We start from the raw sequence: 12,796 nt of genomic DNA, 5'->3' as shown, positions 1-12,796 counted from the left end.
CTTCTCTCCTGACCGGCTGCCTTGTCTTGTTGCACCTCTTGTCATCGCTCCTTCTCCCTCCTCTCCCCTCAATCTCCTGTCAACGCGGCAACCATGGCGGCCCCAAGGCTTCCATTCCTTTACCCAAACCTGATGCGCGCAGTTCGGTCCTGCGAACCCCATACCTACCGCTCTCTTCGCCTTTCATCCCGCAGCCAGCACGCTCCCTTCCACACCAGTCCACGACGCACTCAAGAAACCTATCATCGACGATACGGACCGGCTGCAGAAGCAAACCTACCACCACCGTCTAAACCGAAAGACGAACCATCTCGTCAACAGCCCACCAACACCCCATCCGGGAAGGACAAGGACAGCAACGCTGCTTCGTCTCCGAATCAAGCGCCACCAGCGCAATCACAGCCAAAGGACACCGAAACCACCTCAGAGGCCTCATCACAGTCGCAACAAGACAAATTAGCCTCCGCAGATACCGAACTGCTAGACGAGGAGAAATCTGCACACGAACAAGAGCCCCGTGAAGACTCCGAACCCATACTCGATGCCCGTGATGCCGATGAGGTCAACGCTATATCAAACGAAAGACCCACGGACGAACCCATCCATCTTCACCACCCACTCAACCAGAACCCTCTCGAGGGTGTCCTTCACATGCCATCTCCTTCTTCCTACCTGACCACAACCGGCGGGCCCGCCTCAGAAAACAACCACCCGAACCTCGCCCCAGCCCCTTACGTTCATCACTTCGACACATTCTCGCTCGTTCGCGACCTCTCCACAGGTGGATTCTCCGAAGAACAATCCGTCACAATCATGAAGGCAGTCCGGACCATCCTACACAGTAACCTCGATCTTGCACGCCAAAGCCTGACCTCCAAGTCGGACGTTGAGAACGAATCCTACCTTTTCAAAGCGGCTTGCTCGGAACTCCAATCCTCCCTACAGACCGCTAGAAACTCCGAAATGCAGCGACAGCGGACCTCCCGAACTCAACTACAGCATGAGTCCGACATCCTGTCTCAACGCTTGAACCAGGAACTGGCAGGCCTGAAAGACGACATCAAGGGAATGTTCAACGACCACAAGATGACGACCCGCGAACAACAGCGGAGCATCGACACCTCCGTACAAGAACTCAATTACAAAATCACCGTCTCCTTGAACAGTGACGGCAAGAGCGAAATCGAGGGCCTGCGCTGGATTCTAACAAGGAGAGCTGCTATGGCCGTCGCCACTAGTGCCTGTGAGTCACATTCTGTACCCTCCTTACACTTCCCCCTCAAGTTAAATACTAATCTCTCATACAGTCATGATCATCTGCTTCTTGAAATACTACTCCGTCCGCAAGGCGCAGGAGAGTGCGGACAAGAAAAAGAAAGAACAAGAACTCCCGACCAAGGGCGGAACTAAGGAGGCCGGAGTAGCAGCTGTCGCCGCCGCCCAGGATCCTCTCCGGCCCAAGTCGGCGCCAGTCCCTGGGGTTCATCTCGGAGAGTCCCTTGGCTGAGCTTCCATCACCCTCCTTCCATACATTCTCATATCAAATATTCTCGACTGTACAACAACAACCAAATCATCTATATCCTACTTCTCCTGTATATCATTCATTCCCATACCAGCTATAGATCTTCTTCTTTTGCTTTCTTAGCCCCACATTCACATTGATTTATCTCCCTCCTGGTTTGGCCGGTGAGACATCTCGATACCCCCACGCATCTATTTATCTTGACTTCATCTCTCTCTTTCTCTCTTTCAATCATCTACTCTATTCCTTGGATGGAAACGATTGCAACATATAGAAGGGTTCCATCATCGTTCATTATCCTTGTCATGTCATGTCAACATTCCTCATTGTACCTATACCTATACTTCTCTATAATCTTTAAAACAATAACTCTATATATGCAAATAGTAGTATGGGACATGTACCTCATAAACGCAACGCTCGCCAGCATGACCTGTGCACGGGACCCTTTCCTTCCAGGGACTAGCCATTTATCCCTGTGTTGTCGTCATCATCACACCTCGTGCCATGCATGCATGATAGGACATGTCATCCGCTCACACCTGTCCAATTAACTTTATACCGGGGGGGTTTGTAACATGAGTGAAAAAGATGAACACGAAAAAATAAAAGACAGAGGGCAAAAGAAGAAAGCAAAGACGCAAAGAATACAAAGATAGTATACTAAAAGTCAAACCTCAGTGCAATACTAGGCATGGCTTGCTGCTCACTGCTGGACTGCGTGCTCTCGCGGGAGTTTTTATTGGCTCCCGACCCGACTTCCGTACTGCGGAGGATTTCCTCGAGTCGCGTCTTCTGGTCCGGACCCATGGTAGCCACGAGCGCTCGGAACACGAGTTGATTGGCCTTGGCCAGTTCTAGCAGGTGAACGGCGGTTTCCTGATAGACGGCCTGTCCGTCACGCTTCGCGCGAGAAAGTAGCGTCGACATGATTAGGGAGATGGCGGTAGGCATCTCGTTCGCAGGGAAAACGGCACTGCTGACACATGCGACGAGAGTGCGCGCAATGACGGTCTTAGAGTTCTCGGGGTCGCTGGGGACGTCGCCATTGTCTGTGGGACAGCCGACGTAGAAGGCAATGAGTCGGGGTAGCAGGTAGCGGGCGATGACTTCGCTGGTAGGTGATCTCGGGTTTGAGGTCAGGAGAATGGAGCGAATGCAACCGGCGGCAACGTTGGCAAGGCCGACATCCTGAAGACAGTCTAAAAGTTCGTCCAGGACTCGAAAGATGACAGGATCTTGAGGTGGAATAATGTGTCCGCCGCTCGTTAGTAGAATGGCAATGGCGAGGAGCGTGTTCTTCGCACAGGGGAGGGAGGATTCGGACTCTCGTCGTTGCGCAAATGTTAGGGTAGTGAGGAAGCGTGTAAGACAACCGCGCAACTGGCGAGAGACAACACCAAGATTCTCCGGGTGTTCTGGACTGACCTCGGGAGAGTTCGCTACGCTGCTGATGAAGTGTTTGAAAGTCGGAAGCGCCTGGGGCACAACCTCTGCCTGGCACAGCCCTGTCGCCAGGATAGTGCTGAAGATGTGTAGAATGCATGCGTTGAGGTCATTGCGGATAATTGAGGGGAAAATCGAGGCGACATTAACCAGCGATGAGAGAGCAAGCCGAATGAGAGACAAGGCATCATCCGATCCAACGTTGAATCGTGCAAGAGGTGTGGACTCGCGAAGATTAGGCAGGAGTCCTGCGAGCACGAGAATTATGCTCCTTGTTAGCTCGAAAAGCTGTTCGATGTCATCAGACAGATGATCGTCTCGGCCCTCGCTACCCTTGGCAGAAGGATGATCCAAGGACAGGTTTCGTGCGATCTCCACGATGACATTTTGAATGGGGGTTGTTTCGGTCAAAGCGAGACGGTCCAGAGAATCCATTGTCTCCGAGAAAATCGCATCCTGGTAGATCGCATTACCCGAGATGACCGGCCTCAGGATTCTCTTAAGTGCCTGAAGAATCTCCAATCTCTGGGATGGGGTTGTAGACTGGTCAACGAGAGCTTCAAATGCCAGACCAAAGAGAACGAAAAAGAATGCAACAGGTTCATCACGATAGTTGATGTTGTCACCCTTCCCCTTTGGCTCATCATTAGATTTCTGCTCCTCATCCTTCTGTGTCTTCTCGGATTCTTCCAACTCCGACTTGCCGTCCAATGCGTCAAAGACAAAGTCGATGTCCTTTTCGACCAGACCAGCAATAGCGTCGACAAGGTTCAACCAGGAGTCTTGGTAAAACTGTAACGACGGTCAGCATCTTGACTGGTAACTTTGTATCTGCCAGTATCGTCCTACCTTCAAGAGAGTCTCCCGATTCAATGCCGCGTATACCTCGTCCAAATCCCCACTCATAGGGCCAGTACCCAAGCTGCCTGAGATATCCGGCTCGAAACGCAGCCGAGCATATTCCTGGAGCGAAGACAACCACAGCGGAGTGAGCTTCGTGAGATACGGCTGAACCACTTGGTTCAGGTAGTCCTGCTCAATACTAGCAATCTGGAGCCGTGCCCAGGCAGAATACAAGGCCATCTTGACCATGACCCTAGCATTCGGGTTGAGACCTTTGAGGTCGCCAATCTCGGTGGTGTCAAGGTTTTCTGGGGGTTGTTAGCGGAATTCCACTGCAAAATCATATGGCACTTACTAGAAAAGTTCTCGAGGCCAAGAACCAGGAGCTTTAGGATTCTACCCATTCGATCAACATTGGTCACAATCCCGGTAGCAATGAATGTCGCAGAGACATTGATAGCCTCTGATGCTAATTCCGCAGACGAGTCGGCAGCAAACGCAGGGGTCAGAGCCGATCCGATCTGGGCTTGATACTGTTCCAGAAGGGATGCCTCGGTGAAGTCTGGATCGGGTGTCTTGCCAAACATCTGATAGAGTTGTTAGCTCAGAGCGAGACAATTTCACCATGCACAAGGTCAACGTACCTTGAGAACTTGATCGATAATCCGTAGTCCCCAGACTCGAAGTTCAATTACATTGGCAGTAGATGCTGAGAAAGCCATTCGGACGATATCTCCAACCTTCTGCTGCAGCGCAAGCTCGGCAGGGATGGTCTGATCTGGCAGAATTGCCTCTTGCACAAGTGCCAAAAGTTCGCTAAGACAGCTCATAACGAAATTCCGGGTCTGCCATTTGAGAAGCTCCTGGCCAGTGACAGCGCCATTTACCTCTTCTGTCTGACCAGCACCTGCGATTGCGGACGCAAACCCTGCAACTTCATCATCTGGCATGTCATTTCCAGCAGGTCTGGTTGCAGATGTTAGGGGGATATCTTCGACCTTAACACGAGTCTTGGTCAGCGTGTTATGGCAGCGCTGTATCCATAACTCCGTCTCCACGAGGGCCGTCTGTTGCAGCCAATCCTGAATCATGCTTCTGAGGATTGGGCAGTCTGGAGTATCATCGAATGCAAGCCAAATTTCCTCTTCGAGGGTCGGAGTGGCAGTGCGGAGCACAGCTCCGGCGTCACGCTTCATGAGATTACTCAACCCCCGGATAGCCACATCCCTCATCAATGGGTTGCCAGCGCTGAGCTCATTCTGCAGGCGCTTTACGTATCCAGAAAAGTCAACGTATCCCGGTGCATACAGGGAGAGATGATCCAAGCATTTAGAGCTTTCAGTGACTAGAGCCGAGTTGTCTTCCAACTGGAACTGGCGAAGAAGAGTAAGAATGAGGTTGCGTGTTTTAGCAATGTCCTGAAGATCCGGACCGAGAACATTGATAAGGGAGTCAACACAGCGACTAATCACGACCGGGGTGAGGAAGGACATTTCGATGTTGGAGGTCGCTAGGGCTGCCGCCTCTTCATTGTGAGTGTCCGCGTTGTATAGCTGAGCCAGCATCCCGAGGGAACTTGAGACAAAGGGCGAAAAGGTCAATCCGGCAGAGTTGGCAACTCTCTCGAGACCACCAAGAGCCCAGAAGTGGACGACAGGATGAGGGTCGCTACACAGTGACATCAAAACGCCCACGATGGTCTTAAGATGCAGACCAGCTGCCATACCACCAACTTGGGAATGAATGCAACCCAAGGCAGCAGCACAGCCAGCACGGGTATTGGGCTCACGGTTCTCCACAATCGTGTCGACCAGCCAGTTGATCTGTGTATTGGTGAAAGCGGTCCCAGAGCTCTCACAAAGACGTCCGAGTGCCTCAACTCCGATTGTCCGGACAGTCAAATCAGCATCGGTTACAAATTTCTGCGTCAGTTAGCTTTCTGTTATAGACTTTCCATCATAACTCTGTCAACGAGACTTACCTGAACAAGTTCCTGCAACACCTTATCAGTTGCAGGATTGAGCTTCCCAGATGTGAAACCGGACTCTTTCACGGAGACTTTGAGAGCATGTAGTAGTGCCACAGCGATATTGACGACCATAGCAGCCTTGCGCCCGGGATTCCGCTGGAGACTGGTGGATGAGAGGAAGGTTGCAATTTGTTCTACGCTACCTTCCTGGACCCTTGGGGTGTGCAGGGGGATCGCGACAGAGAATAGCTCAATGGCAGCATTCACAACACCAGTGGAATGGGGGTCGGCCAGAGAAGAATCTTCTTCCCTCCTCGAGTACAAAAGTAGAGAATCATGTTCGCTTGCTTGGCATATAGGGAAAGTCAACTGCAAAGATGTCAGTCCTACTACATATAATATGAGAGTAACGCAGATAACTCACAGCTTCATCCACAGCCTGATCCGCTGAATCAACGGCCGACCAAGCAGGTCCATTATCGGTACCATGCTTGCCAGTAAGGGTGACACGCACGTACTCTCTCGCCAGGCCTGTCATTCCGAAGCCGTAGTTGTCACATAGATCCCACAAAGTCTCGAATTGCGCGGTAGATGCCGCAATTGAGCTCTCCAATGGACCAGCTTGGGCCGCATCGGGGTCAGCAAACGAGGAGATGGCCAAGCTCAATAGACTAGACTGAGAAATGACATCGGCATGGCTAAGAGGATGAACCCGGAGTAGCTTAGTAAAGCACTGCAGAACACGGCGCCGGACCATGGTTTCGATATCATGAAGTTGCAATGATGGATGAAGTCGTTGCGAAAGTTCGTTGGCAGTCTTTTGCCGGGGCAGATCGTCCAGGAATTCAACTGTGTTTTGAAGCATTATGGCGATTCTCTTCGCGCCGTCAGCAGTGATAAGTCTGCTATTGAACTCCATGAACACCAATAGCGAGCTTAGAGCGCATTCCCTCACATGTGCAAGGAAGCTCAATTCCAATATACCGCGTTTGCCGGAGTTTTCTTGACTCAGGTGTTTGGGGAGCGCATTCTTCCATAGTAGCGATAATTGAGAGAGATGAATCTTTACGAAACTAGGGCCAAGTGGCATCAACCCTCCGATTAGGATCCAAGCAACTTGAATCTGTGTACTGGCGGCACGTAGTTCCGAGTTGCTACTAGTCTTCAGGAGATCGGTCGCCTGGGTGAACACACGCGAGAACACCTCTACTGAACCGTAAAGAGGCTGCAGCCGGGATGTACTTAGCATAGCAGAGAGTCCATTGGCATAACCGATGCAGCGACGGGGCGACTGTCTGGGGGTTGACAACTGTCCCACTTCTCGGTTCAGGCTGTTCAGGCAAATTGTGACACAGGACAACAACTGGTGCGGACACGCAAGAACGAAGTTGCGTAAGCATTGAGCTGTATGGATCTGGACAGTATAGCTAGGATGCGGTAGCACTTGGAGCAGAGCCTCGCGACACGGTTCGGCCAGGGTACCGAAAGCAGAACCAAGCGACTCAATCAAAGAAGAAAGTGCACTCAAGGCGCTCGTGAGGGAATGTTTGCTCGGCTCACGGCGTTCCTGGATTACTTGAGGATAATCCTTGAGAACATCATTGATCAGCCACTTGGCCGCATTGAGCTGACTAGTCTCCCGGAGTGATTCGCGGCCAACGGTATCCTCAAGGATACTCTTGACATACTTCCTGGTCATAAGAAGTCTGAATCGGTTGTATGTGACCGTGGGGTGGTTCAGAATATCAAATAGCAGATGATTCGCGATTTGACCGTAACGTTCCTCAATGATCTTATCCCCAAGGATCCGCAAAACATGCTTGTAGCAGATGGCAATACCTGCGCGGGCCCGGTTGGAAGTTGTGCTCCGTAAATACTGCGCAGATAGCTGACGAAGAAGGTCAGGAAGGAGGAAGAACAAACGCGGCTCAGCCTTCTTGGGAGCAGAGGACTCTGAGATTTCGGCCTCTTCTTCATCCTCTCCAGGTTTAGCAGTCGGCTTCTTTGATAGTCTCTTTGCTTTCTTCGACTTCGGGACCGAGATGATCGGGGTATCGGTAGCATGCAACTTAGCCAGCGCACGAGCCAAGCAGGCCGCGGCCGCGTGTCTGACCGGGGCCACTGGGCTGTCAATGACTTTCCATACCAAGGTCTTCAGATGGTCGAAGTCGTTCGTATTGTCAAAGTAGGGTGTCGTGTTCACTAACTGCTCCAGGCAGCGACAGGCATGCACTTGGACAAAGGTTGACTTGTCCCCGGTTGCGGCATTGCGAGCTTGTTTCCAGATGTCGCGCGCAGTTCCTTCGTCGACGGGAACTCCAGTGCCAACCACCACCTTTCGCAGCGCGGCAAAGGTTGACCCACGACATCCAGTATGATTGCTAGACGCTTTGAGCAATTTGAGCAAGCTTGCAACGACAACGCCTGATTGCGCAAAGACACTTTCTCCGGCGACCGCAAAGACCTCGCCCATACAATGGGCTACAGCGAACCTAGTCTTCAATTCCGCATCGCTCTTGCCGGTATTAAGAAGCCCTAATAGGTCGGTAACGGTCTCGAATAGTATGCCACGATCACCCTTGCTGAAGATTGCCCCGAAACACCGGCCCAGGTTATTGCGGATGACTCGCGTGATGGTGGGCGAGGAAAGCGTGAGTATCTTGAACAATTCCTTTTTCAAGAACTTCTGCTGCGACGATACTTGAGCCTTATCGAGGCCGGAAATGTGTTGAACCAGATCGGAGGTGAAGGTGAGGAGGTACAGGTCCTGTTGTTCGGAGGGGAGCGCATGGAGCTTGGTGATATCAAGCTCCGCTCGGGGGACCGCATGGTTGTCGGAGTTAGTAGACGTAGCGTTTTCCGATGAAGACATTGGGATCGACTATGGCGACTAAAGGGTCACCCATAGGGTTCCCTTTCACAAGGAATGAACAGAGGTGAGATGCGAAAGGGTGAGCACGATGCGACCACTATCTGGTGTGACAGGTCGGCCAGACTTTCTATGGGATGGAGATGGGATGGATCTCCCCCCCTTTAAGCGGGCACTTGGCCTCAGCCTCCGTCCGGGGGCGGTCGCGGAGAAACTGTTGCACCGGCCCCGCTATCAGATCGCGATTCTAGACACTTTTTCAGGGACCTGACGCGCTTGCGGGGATGTTCTATCGAAGCTTTCTGCAATGACGACGATCGTATGCAAACGTCTGGTGCAGCAGCGGGTTGCCCGCGCGAATTGGATGGTGAGCGACGGTTGCCGTACCCTCACCACCAGTGCTCCGTGGCTTGCAGGTCACAATCGATGGTCTCAGATCAAACATGACAAGGCCAAGAATGACAAGGCCAAAAGCAAGGAACGCCAGCTTATCGGCAAAGAAATCAGCAATGCGACTCAGAGTATGTACTTAAAGAGTTTCGGCAATCAATTCCACGTCATTCCTTGGTACTGATTTCAAGCAGTGTGGGGTCCCGATCCTAAATTCAACCCGCGCCTTACCCTCGCCCTTTCGAATGCAAAGCGAGCAGGAATTCCTAAGACTGTGATCGAAGCGGCAGTTGCTCGAGGACAAGGCATAAGTGTCACTGGTGAAGCTCTGGAGCAGGTCACAGTCGAGGCTATTCTCCCGCATTCGGTTGCGGCCGTTCTCGAGTGCCTGACCGATCAGAAAGCCCGCGTATTGCAAGACGTTCGACATGCTATTAAAGATGCCGGGGGCATCGTCACACCTACCACATACCTCTTTGAGAAGAAGGGCAGGATCATTTTCGAGAAGAAGGATGGGGTGGATCCCGACAACTATATAGACCAGGCTATCGAAGCAGGTGCGACGGACATCACAGCGGATGAACAAGGCCGGCTCCTTGTCTTCACGGAACCTACAGAAACAAAGAGTGTGGGCGAAGCCCTCAGTAAAATGATTGGCATGTCAATCGAGGAGCTGGATATCATTTGGGATCCCAACCAAGACACAATAGTCGATCTCAAGGATGAGGCGCAAGTCGCGGAAATGGAGGATATCATCAGTGACCTTCGAGAAGAGCCAAGTCTACGAGATATCTACCTGAACACGGTTCAGCGCTTCTGATGTTTGTTCGATTTGGGCGCTTGATGCCTTTCACGGCTACGGCCTGGGGCTTCTCATACTTTTACCTCACAGTGTACACTAGCTCGGAACAACCTTAGGGTGACTGGCGGCATGTCGAGCCCTTTCTGTACTATATTACTACGAAACACGATATCGTTGCGTGTATGGATTTCGAATTCTTCCAAGACGAAAGCATAAGTGGATTTGCTTCTGAAATCACCTCTACTCTTTCCGCAAAGCCTTCATCGTGCTCCGCATCAAATTACCAATTCCAACGCTTCCTGTCGCGTCAAGCCAGTCAAGCATCCGCACTCTATACTCCTGCCACGCCATCTTCATACCTCCTTCTTTCTCCAGCGCACTCAGTGCCTTCTGCGTCACTGGCTTCCTCAGCTTGGGCTGCTCGTCGCCAATGTTGTTCTCCTCTTCGATGTCAGAGAAGCAGGCCGCAGACAAGTTGCACAGGGCCACGTGGTGACTGAGAGAGAAGACCGAGGATATTGTGTAGACGAAAGAGGAATCGCGCTTTCTTTCCTTCTCATTGTACTCACGAATGAATCGCGTCAGCGCAGCAACGGTAGGGGCCGGTATTGAACAGCCCACAGCGTTGGGGTCTTCGGAGTTGAGACCTCGGTTCCGCCAGATCAGGTTACAGATGTCCATGATATAGCCATTGAATTGACCCACAAGTTCTGTCGGATAGAGCGAGTCTTGAGAGTTCGGGACCCGGAGAACCTGAGAGGTGAGGGAAGCCTCAAAGGACGACTTGTAGCTGGCAAGCACTGAGCACATGATGGAGATGACTGAGTTTATGGGCGTGAAGGCAAGTGTATAAACTGTAGGAGCTAGCGGGACAGTAAGTCGAATGCTCCCATTCGTGGATGCGTGTGTGAAAAGTTCGGCTAGGGTACAGTAGAAGTCCAAGATGGACAATGTGGCGGGCTTGTGTTTCTCATGTTGGGCATCTGTGGGATCCGGCATTGAGGTCAAGCACTCTAACGTCGATAAGGCTAGGAGTTCTGCGTGGGATATCAGGCGGCCCAATGGCTTGAATTCCTCTGTCGTCTTTGAATTGGTCCTCAACTGGATTCCCCATTGACGGATCAAGGCCGAATAGAAATCAAGCAGAGATGTTCTTGATGAAATGGCTCCGTTGAGGAGTGCTCTCTCCAGTGGTGTCAAGAAATCACTGCTCAGAGTATCGAAGTCAAGAACGGGAAGATACACGAGAAGCCCAAGTATCTGCTCTCTGTTGTCCTCGCCATTCCAGGAGATGAGGTACTTTTTGAGAAACGATGTGAAAGCGTCCGGTATTTCCTGTACCCATGTAAGCCACCAAGGTAGGTCAGTAGTGACTGAAGGGGAATACCTTCGTGTATTGCGCATATTCAACCGCCAAAGCCAATATGTAACCCAAGCTCTCATGGTCTTCTACGTCATTTGCCCGCGCGATTTCCAATTGGTCACTTAAGAACGTTCTGAGCCAGTCATTCAACCGGCGATCTGCAGCCTCAGAACGAGCCAGGAAAAGGTACTTCTGCGCTAAGTTATTCCCCAACATGGATATGATCTGGTTAGGTAATTCTATCTTGTCAATTTTGTCAACAAGATGCTCAACACCACGCAGTTCTTCCAAAGAAGTGTGGCTATAAGACACCCTTGATGTCTTCACATCAGGAACAATGGCCTCTACCTTGCTTCTCTTTGCTAGGCCGCGATATACGACCTGGAACGTCGATGGCTGCACTGTCTGCAACCTTTCAAGGTGGGTATCCTGAATTTCTCTGACATGAGCGGTCCATTCAGGGTCCGGGTGTTTGAAGAAGGATGCCTTTCTTCCCGTGAAACCGAGGTCACCAACAATGACATCAGGACAGTAGTTTTTGAACACATTAAGTAGAATCAAGAGCTCTTTCTCTTCACCTCCAGAAAGGCTGACTAATTCCATAAGAGCTTGGATACGAAAGGGTTTGACATGCTTACGCCTCGTGATGAACGAAAGCAATTGGCACAGAGGCTTGCGTAGACTGATCATGTCTAGATAGTTGAATAGCACGGCATATAGTTTTGCCAGATGAGTCTTGTCATCGAGATAGTCGTATACAAGAATCAGCCATCGCACAAGTAATGCCTGGGTCGCAGGACTAGGCTTCGTCTTAGCGGGACCAAGACAGCACACAACTCGTGTGATTAGTTTGGAAGATACCCTTTCCAGAGGGTACAAGTTCTTCACTAATGTGGTAACCGTGCCTTGGTCAAGAGCATTGTGCGTCGTGAGGAGCTTCAGCAAGCGTTCGAGGGCAGCTTGCGGTATGCCACTCTCGTACGCGTGGGTTGCTATTGTTTTGGCCAACTGGCCAGCATCCGTATATCGTTGTTTTGGAGGCACGAAAGCAACTGGGTATACATTAATGATGCGAACCTTTTGGGAACCATGCCTTGTTCACTGGATTTACCTGCTTCAAGGTGCTCGATCGCATCTTCAAGGCTACTAGGCCTGACTTCGGTGTCTAGTATCACCATCAGCAAACTCGATCCTGTACGAAGAAGGCTCGACAAACCTCTTTCGGAGTCGGACGACATGTCTGTTTCGCAGATAGCTTATCAATATTATGAATTAATCAATATGTTTCTCGTCCTCCTGCCTAAATAAAGCCGTGCTTCTCTTGTAAGTGTTTCGCACCACCAGGCGCATCACGCGCAAAAGCAGGACTATCGCACTGAGTAAACAGCTCGCTAGGCTCTAATACCATAAAGCGCCTGATAATTGTCTAGCTTGGCGCGATCGATACAGTATGTGGACGTTGGAATCGTTGTTTGCCGTGGTAAGTGCGCTTTCAACATGTACCTCCGTCGCGTGGAACTGTTTGAGTTGATCGCGGGAAATGGAGCCTGACTGAGAGCGCAACTTTACCATTTCGGGTGTCCAACAAC

At 51.2% G+C, this 12,796-nt stretch overlaps 4 protein-coding genes across 4 annotated transcripts; 2 read left to right on the top strand and 2 right to left on the bottom strand.

The window, feature by feature from the left end:
• Positions 1-93: 93 nt before the first annotated feature.
• On the top strand, positions 94-1,507 carry BO85DRAFT_360247 (CCDC90 family protein; the record flags this gene model as incomplete). Its single annotated transcript, XM_025655542.1, has 2 exons — positions 94-1,243; positions 1,308-1,507. 2 exons carry the CDS (start codon positions 94-96, stop codon positions 1,505-1,507), a joined length of 1,350 nt encoding a protein of 449 aa, XP_025521302.1.
• A 681-nt stretch (positions 1,508-2,188) lies between these two features.
• On the bottom strand, positions 2,189-8,655 carry BO85DRAFT_483230 (AP-1 complex accessory protein LAA1; the record flags this gene model as incomplete). Its single annotated transcript, XM_025663144.1, has 6 exons — positions 2,189-3,763; positions 3,821-4,122; positions 4,170-4,401; positions 4,459-5,736; positions 5,796-6,152; positions 6,208-8,655. The coding sequence occupies 6 exons, from the start codon at positions 8,653-8,655 to the stop codon at positions 2,189-2,191; spliced, it is 6,192 nt and encodes a 2,063-aa protein (XP_025521301.1).
• Positions 8,656-8,959: 304 nt separating this feature from the next.
• BO85DRAFT_360792 (post-initiation translation factor DPC29) lies at positions 8,960-9,862 on the top strand (the record flags this gene model as incomplete). Its single annotated transcript, XM_025655565.1, has 2 exons — positions 8,960-9,173; positions 9,237-9,862. The coding sequence occupies 2 exons, from the start codon at positions 8,960-8,962 to the stop codon at positions 9,860-9,862; spliced, it is 840 nt and encodes a 279-aa protein (XP_025521300.1).
• Positions 9,863-10,028: 166 nt separating this feature from the next.
• On the bottom strand, positions 10,029-12,709 carry BO85DRAFT_387653 (Mis6 domain protein). Its single transcript, XM_025656678.1, has 4 exons — positions 12,424-12,709; positions 12,319-12,372; positions 11,232-12,259; positions 10,029-11,179 (listed from the first exon to the last, which is right to left on the bottom strand). The coding sequence occupies exons 1-4, from the start codon at positions 12,443-12,445 to the stop codon at positions 10,085-10,087; spliced, it is 2,199 nt and encodes a 732-aa protein (XP_025521299.1). The 5' UTR covers positions 12,446-12,709; the 3' UTR covers positions 10,029-10,084.
• Between the last annotated feature and the right edge of the window lie 87 nt (positions 12,710-12,796).

Source organism: Aspergillus piperis, assembly GCF_003184755.1.
Source record: "Aspergillus piperis CBS 112811 unplaced genomic scaffold BO85scaffold_1, whole genome shotgun sequence".
Taxonomy (NCBI): Eukaryota; Fungi; Ascomycota; class Eurotiomycetes; order Eurotiales; family Aspergillaceae; genus Aspergillus; species Aspergillus piperis.
Note: the sequence above shows the minus strand (reverse complement) of the source record. Positions and strands in the feature narration are given on the sequence as shown.

Bases quoted from the DNA above. Each gene is read 5' to 3' on its own strand.
- BO85DRAFT_387653 (XM_025656678.1), bottom strand. From the start codon at position 12,445: ATGTCGTCCGACTCCGAAAGAG. The intron at 12,373-12,423 runs GTTTGTCGAGCC...TGGTGATACTAG, and splicing joins GTCGTCCGACTCCGAAAGAG to ACACCGAAGTCAGGCCTAGT. The intron at 12,260-12,318 runs GTAAATCCAGTG...ATGTATACCCAG, and splicing joins GATCGAGCACCTTGAAGCAG to TTGCTTTCGTGCCTCCAAAA.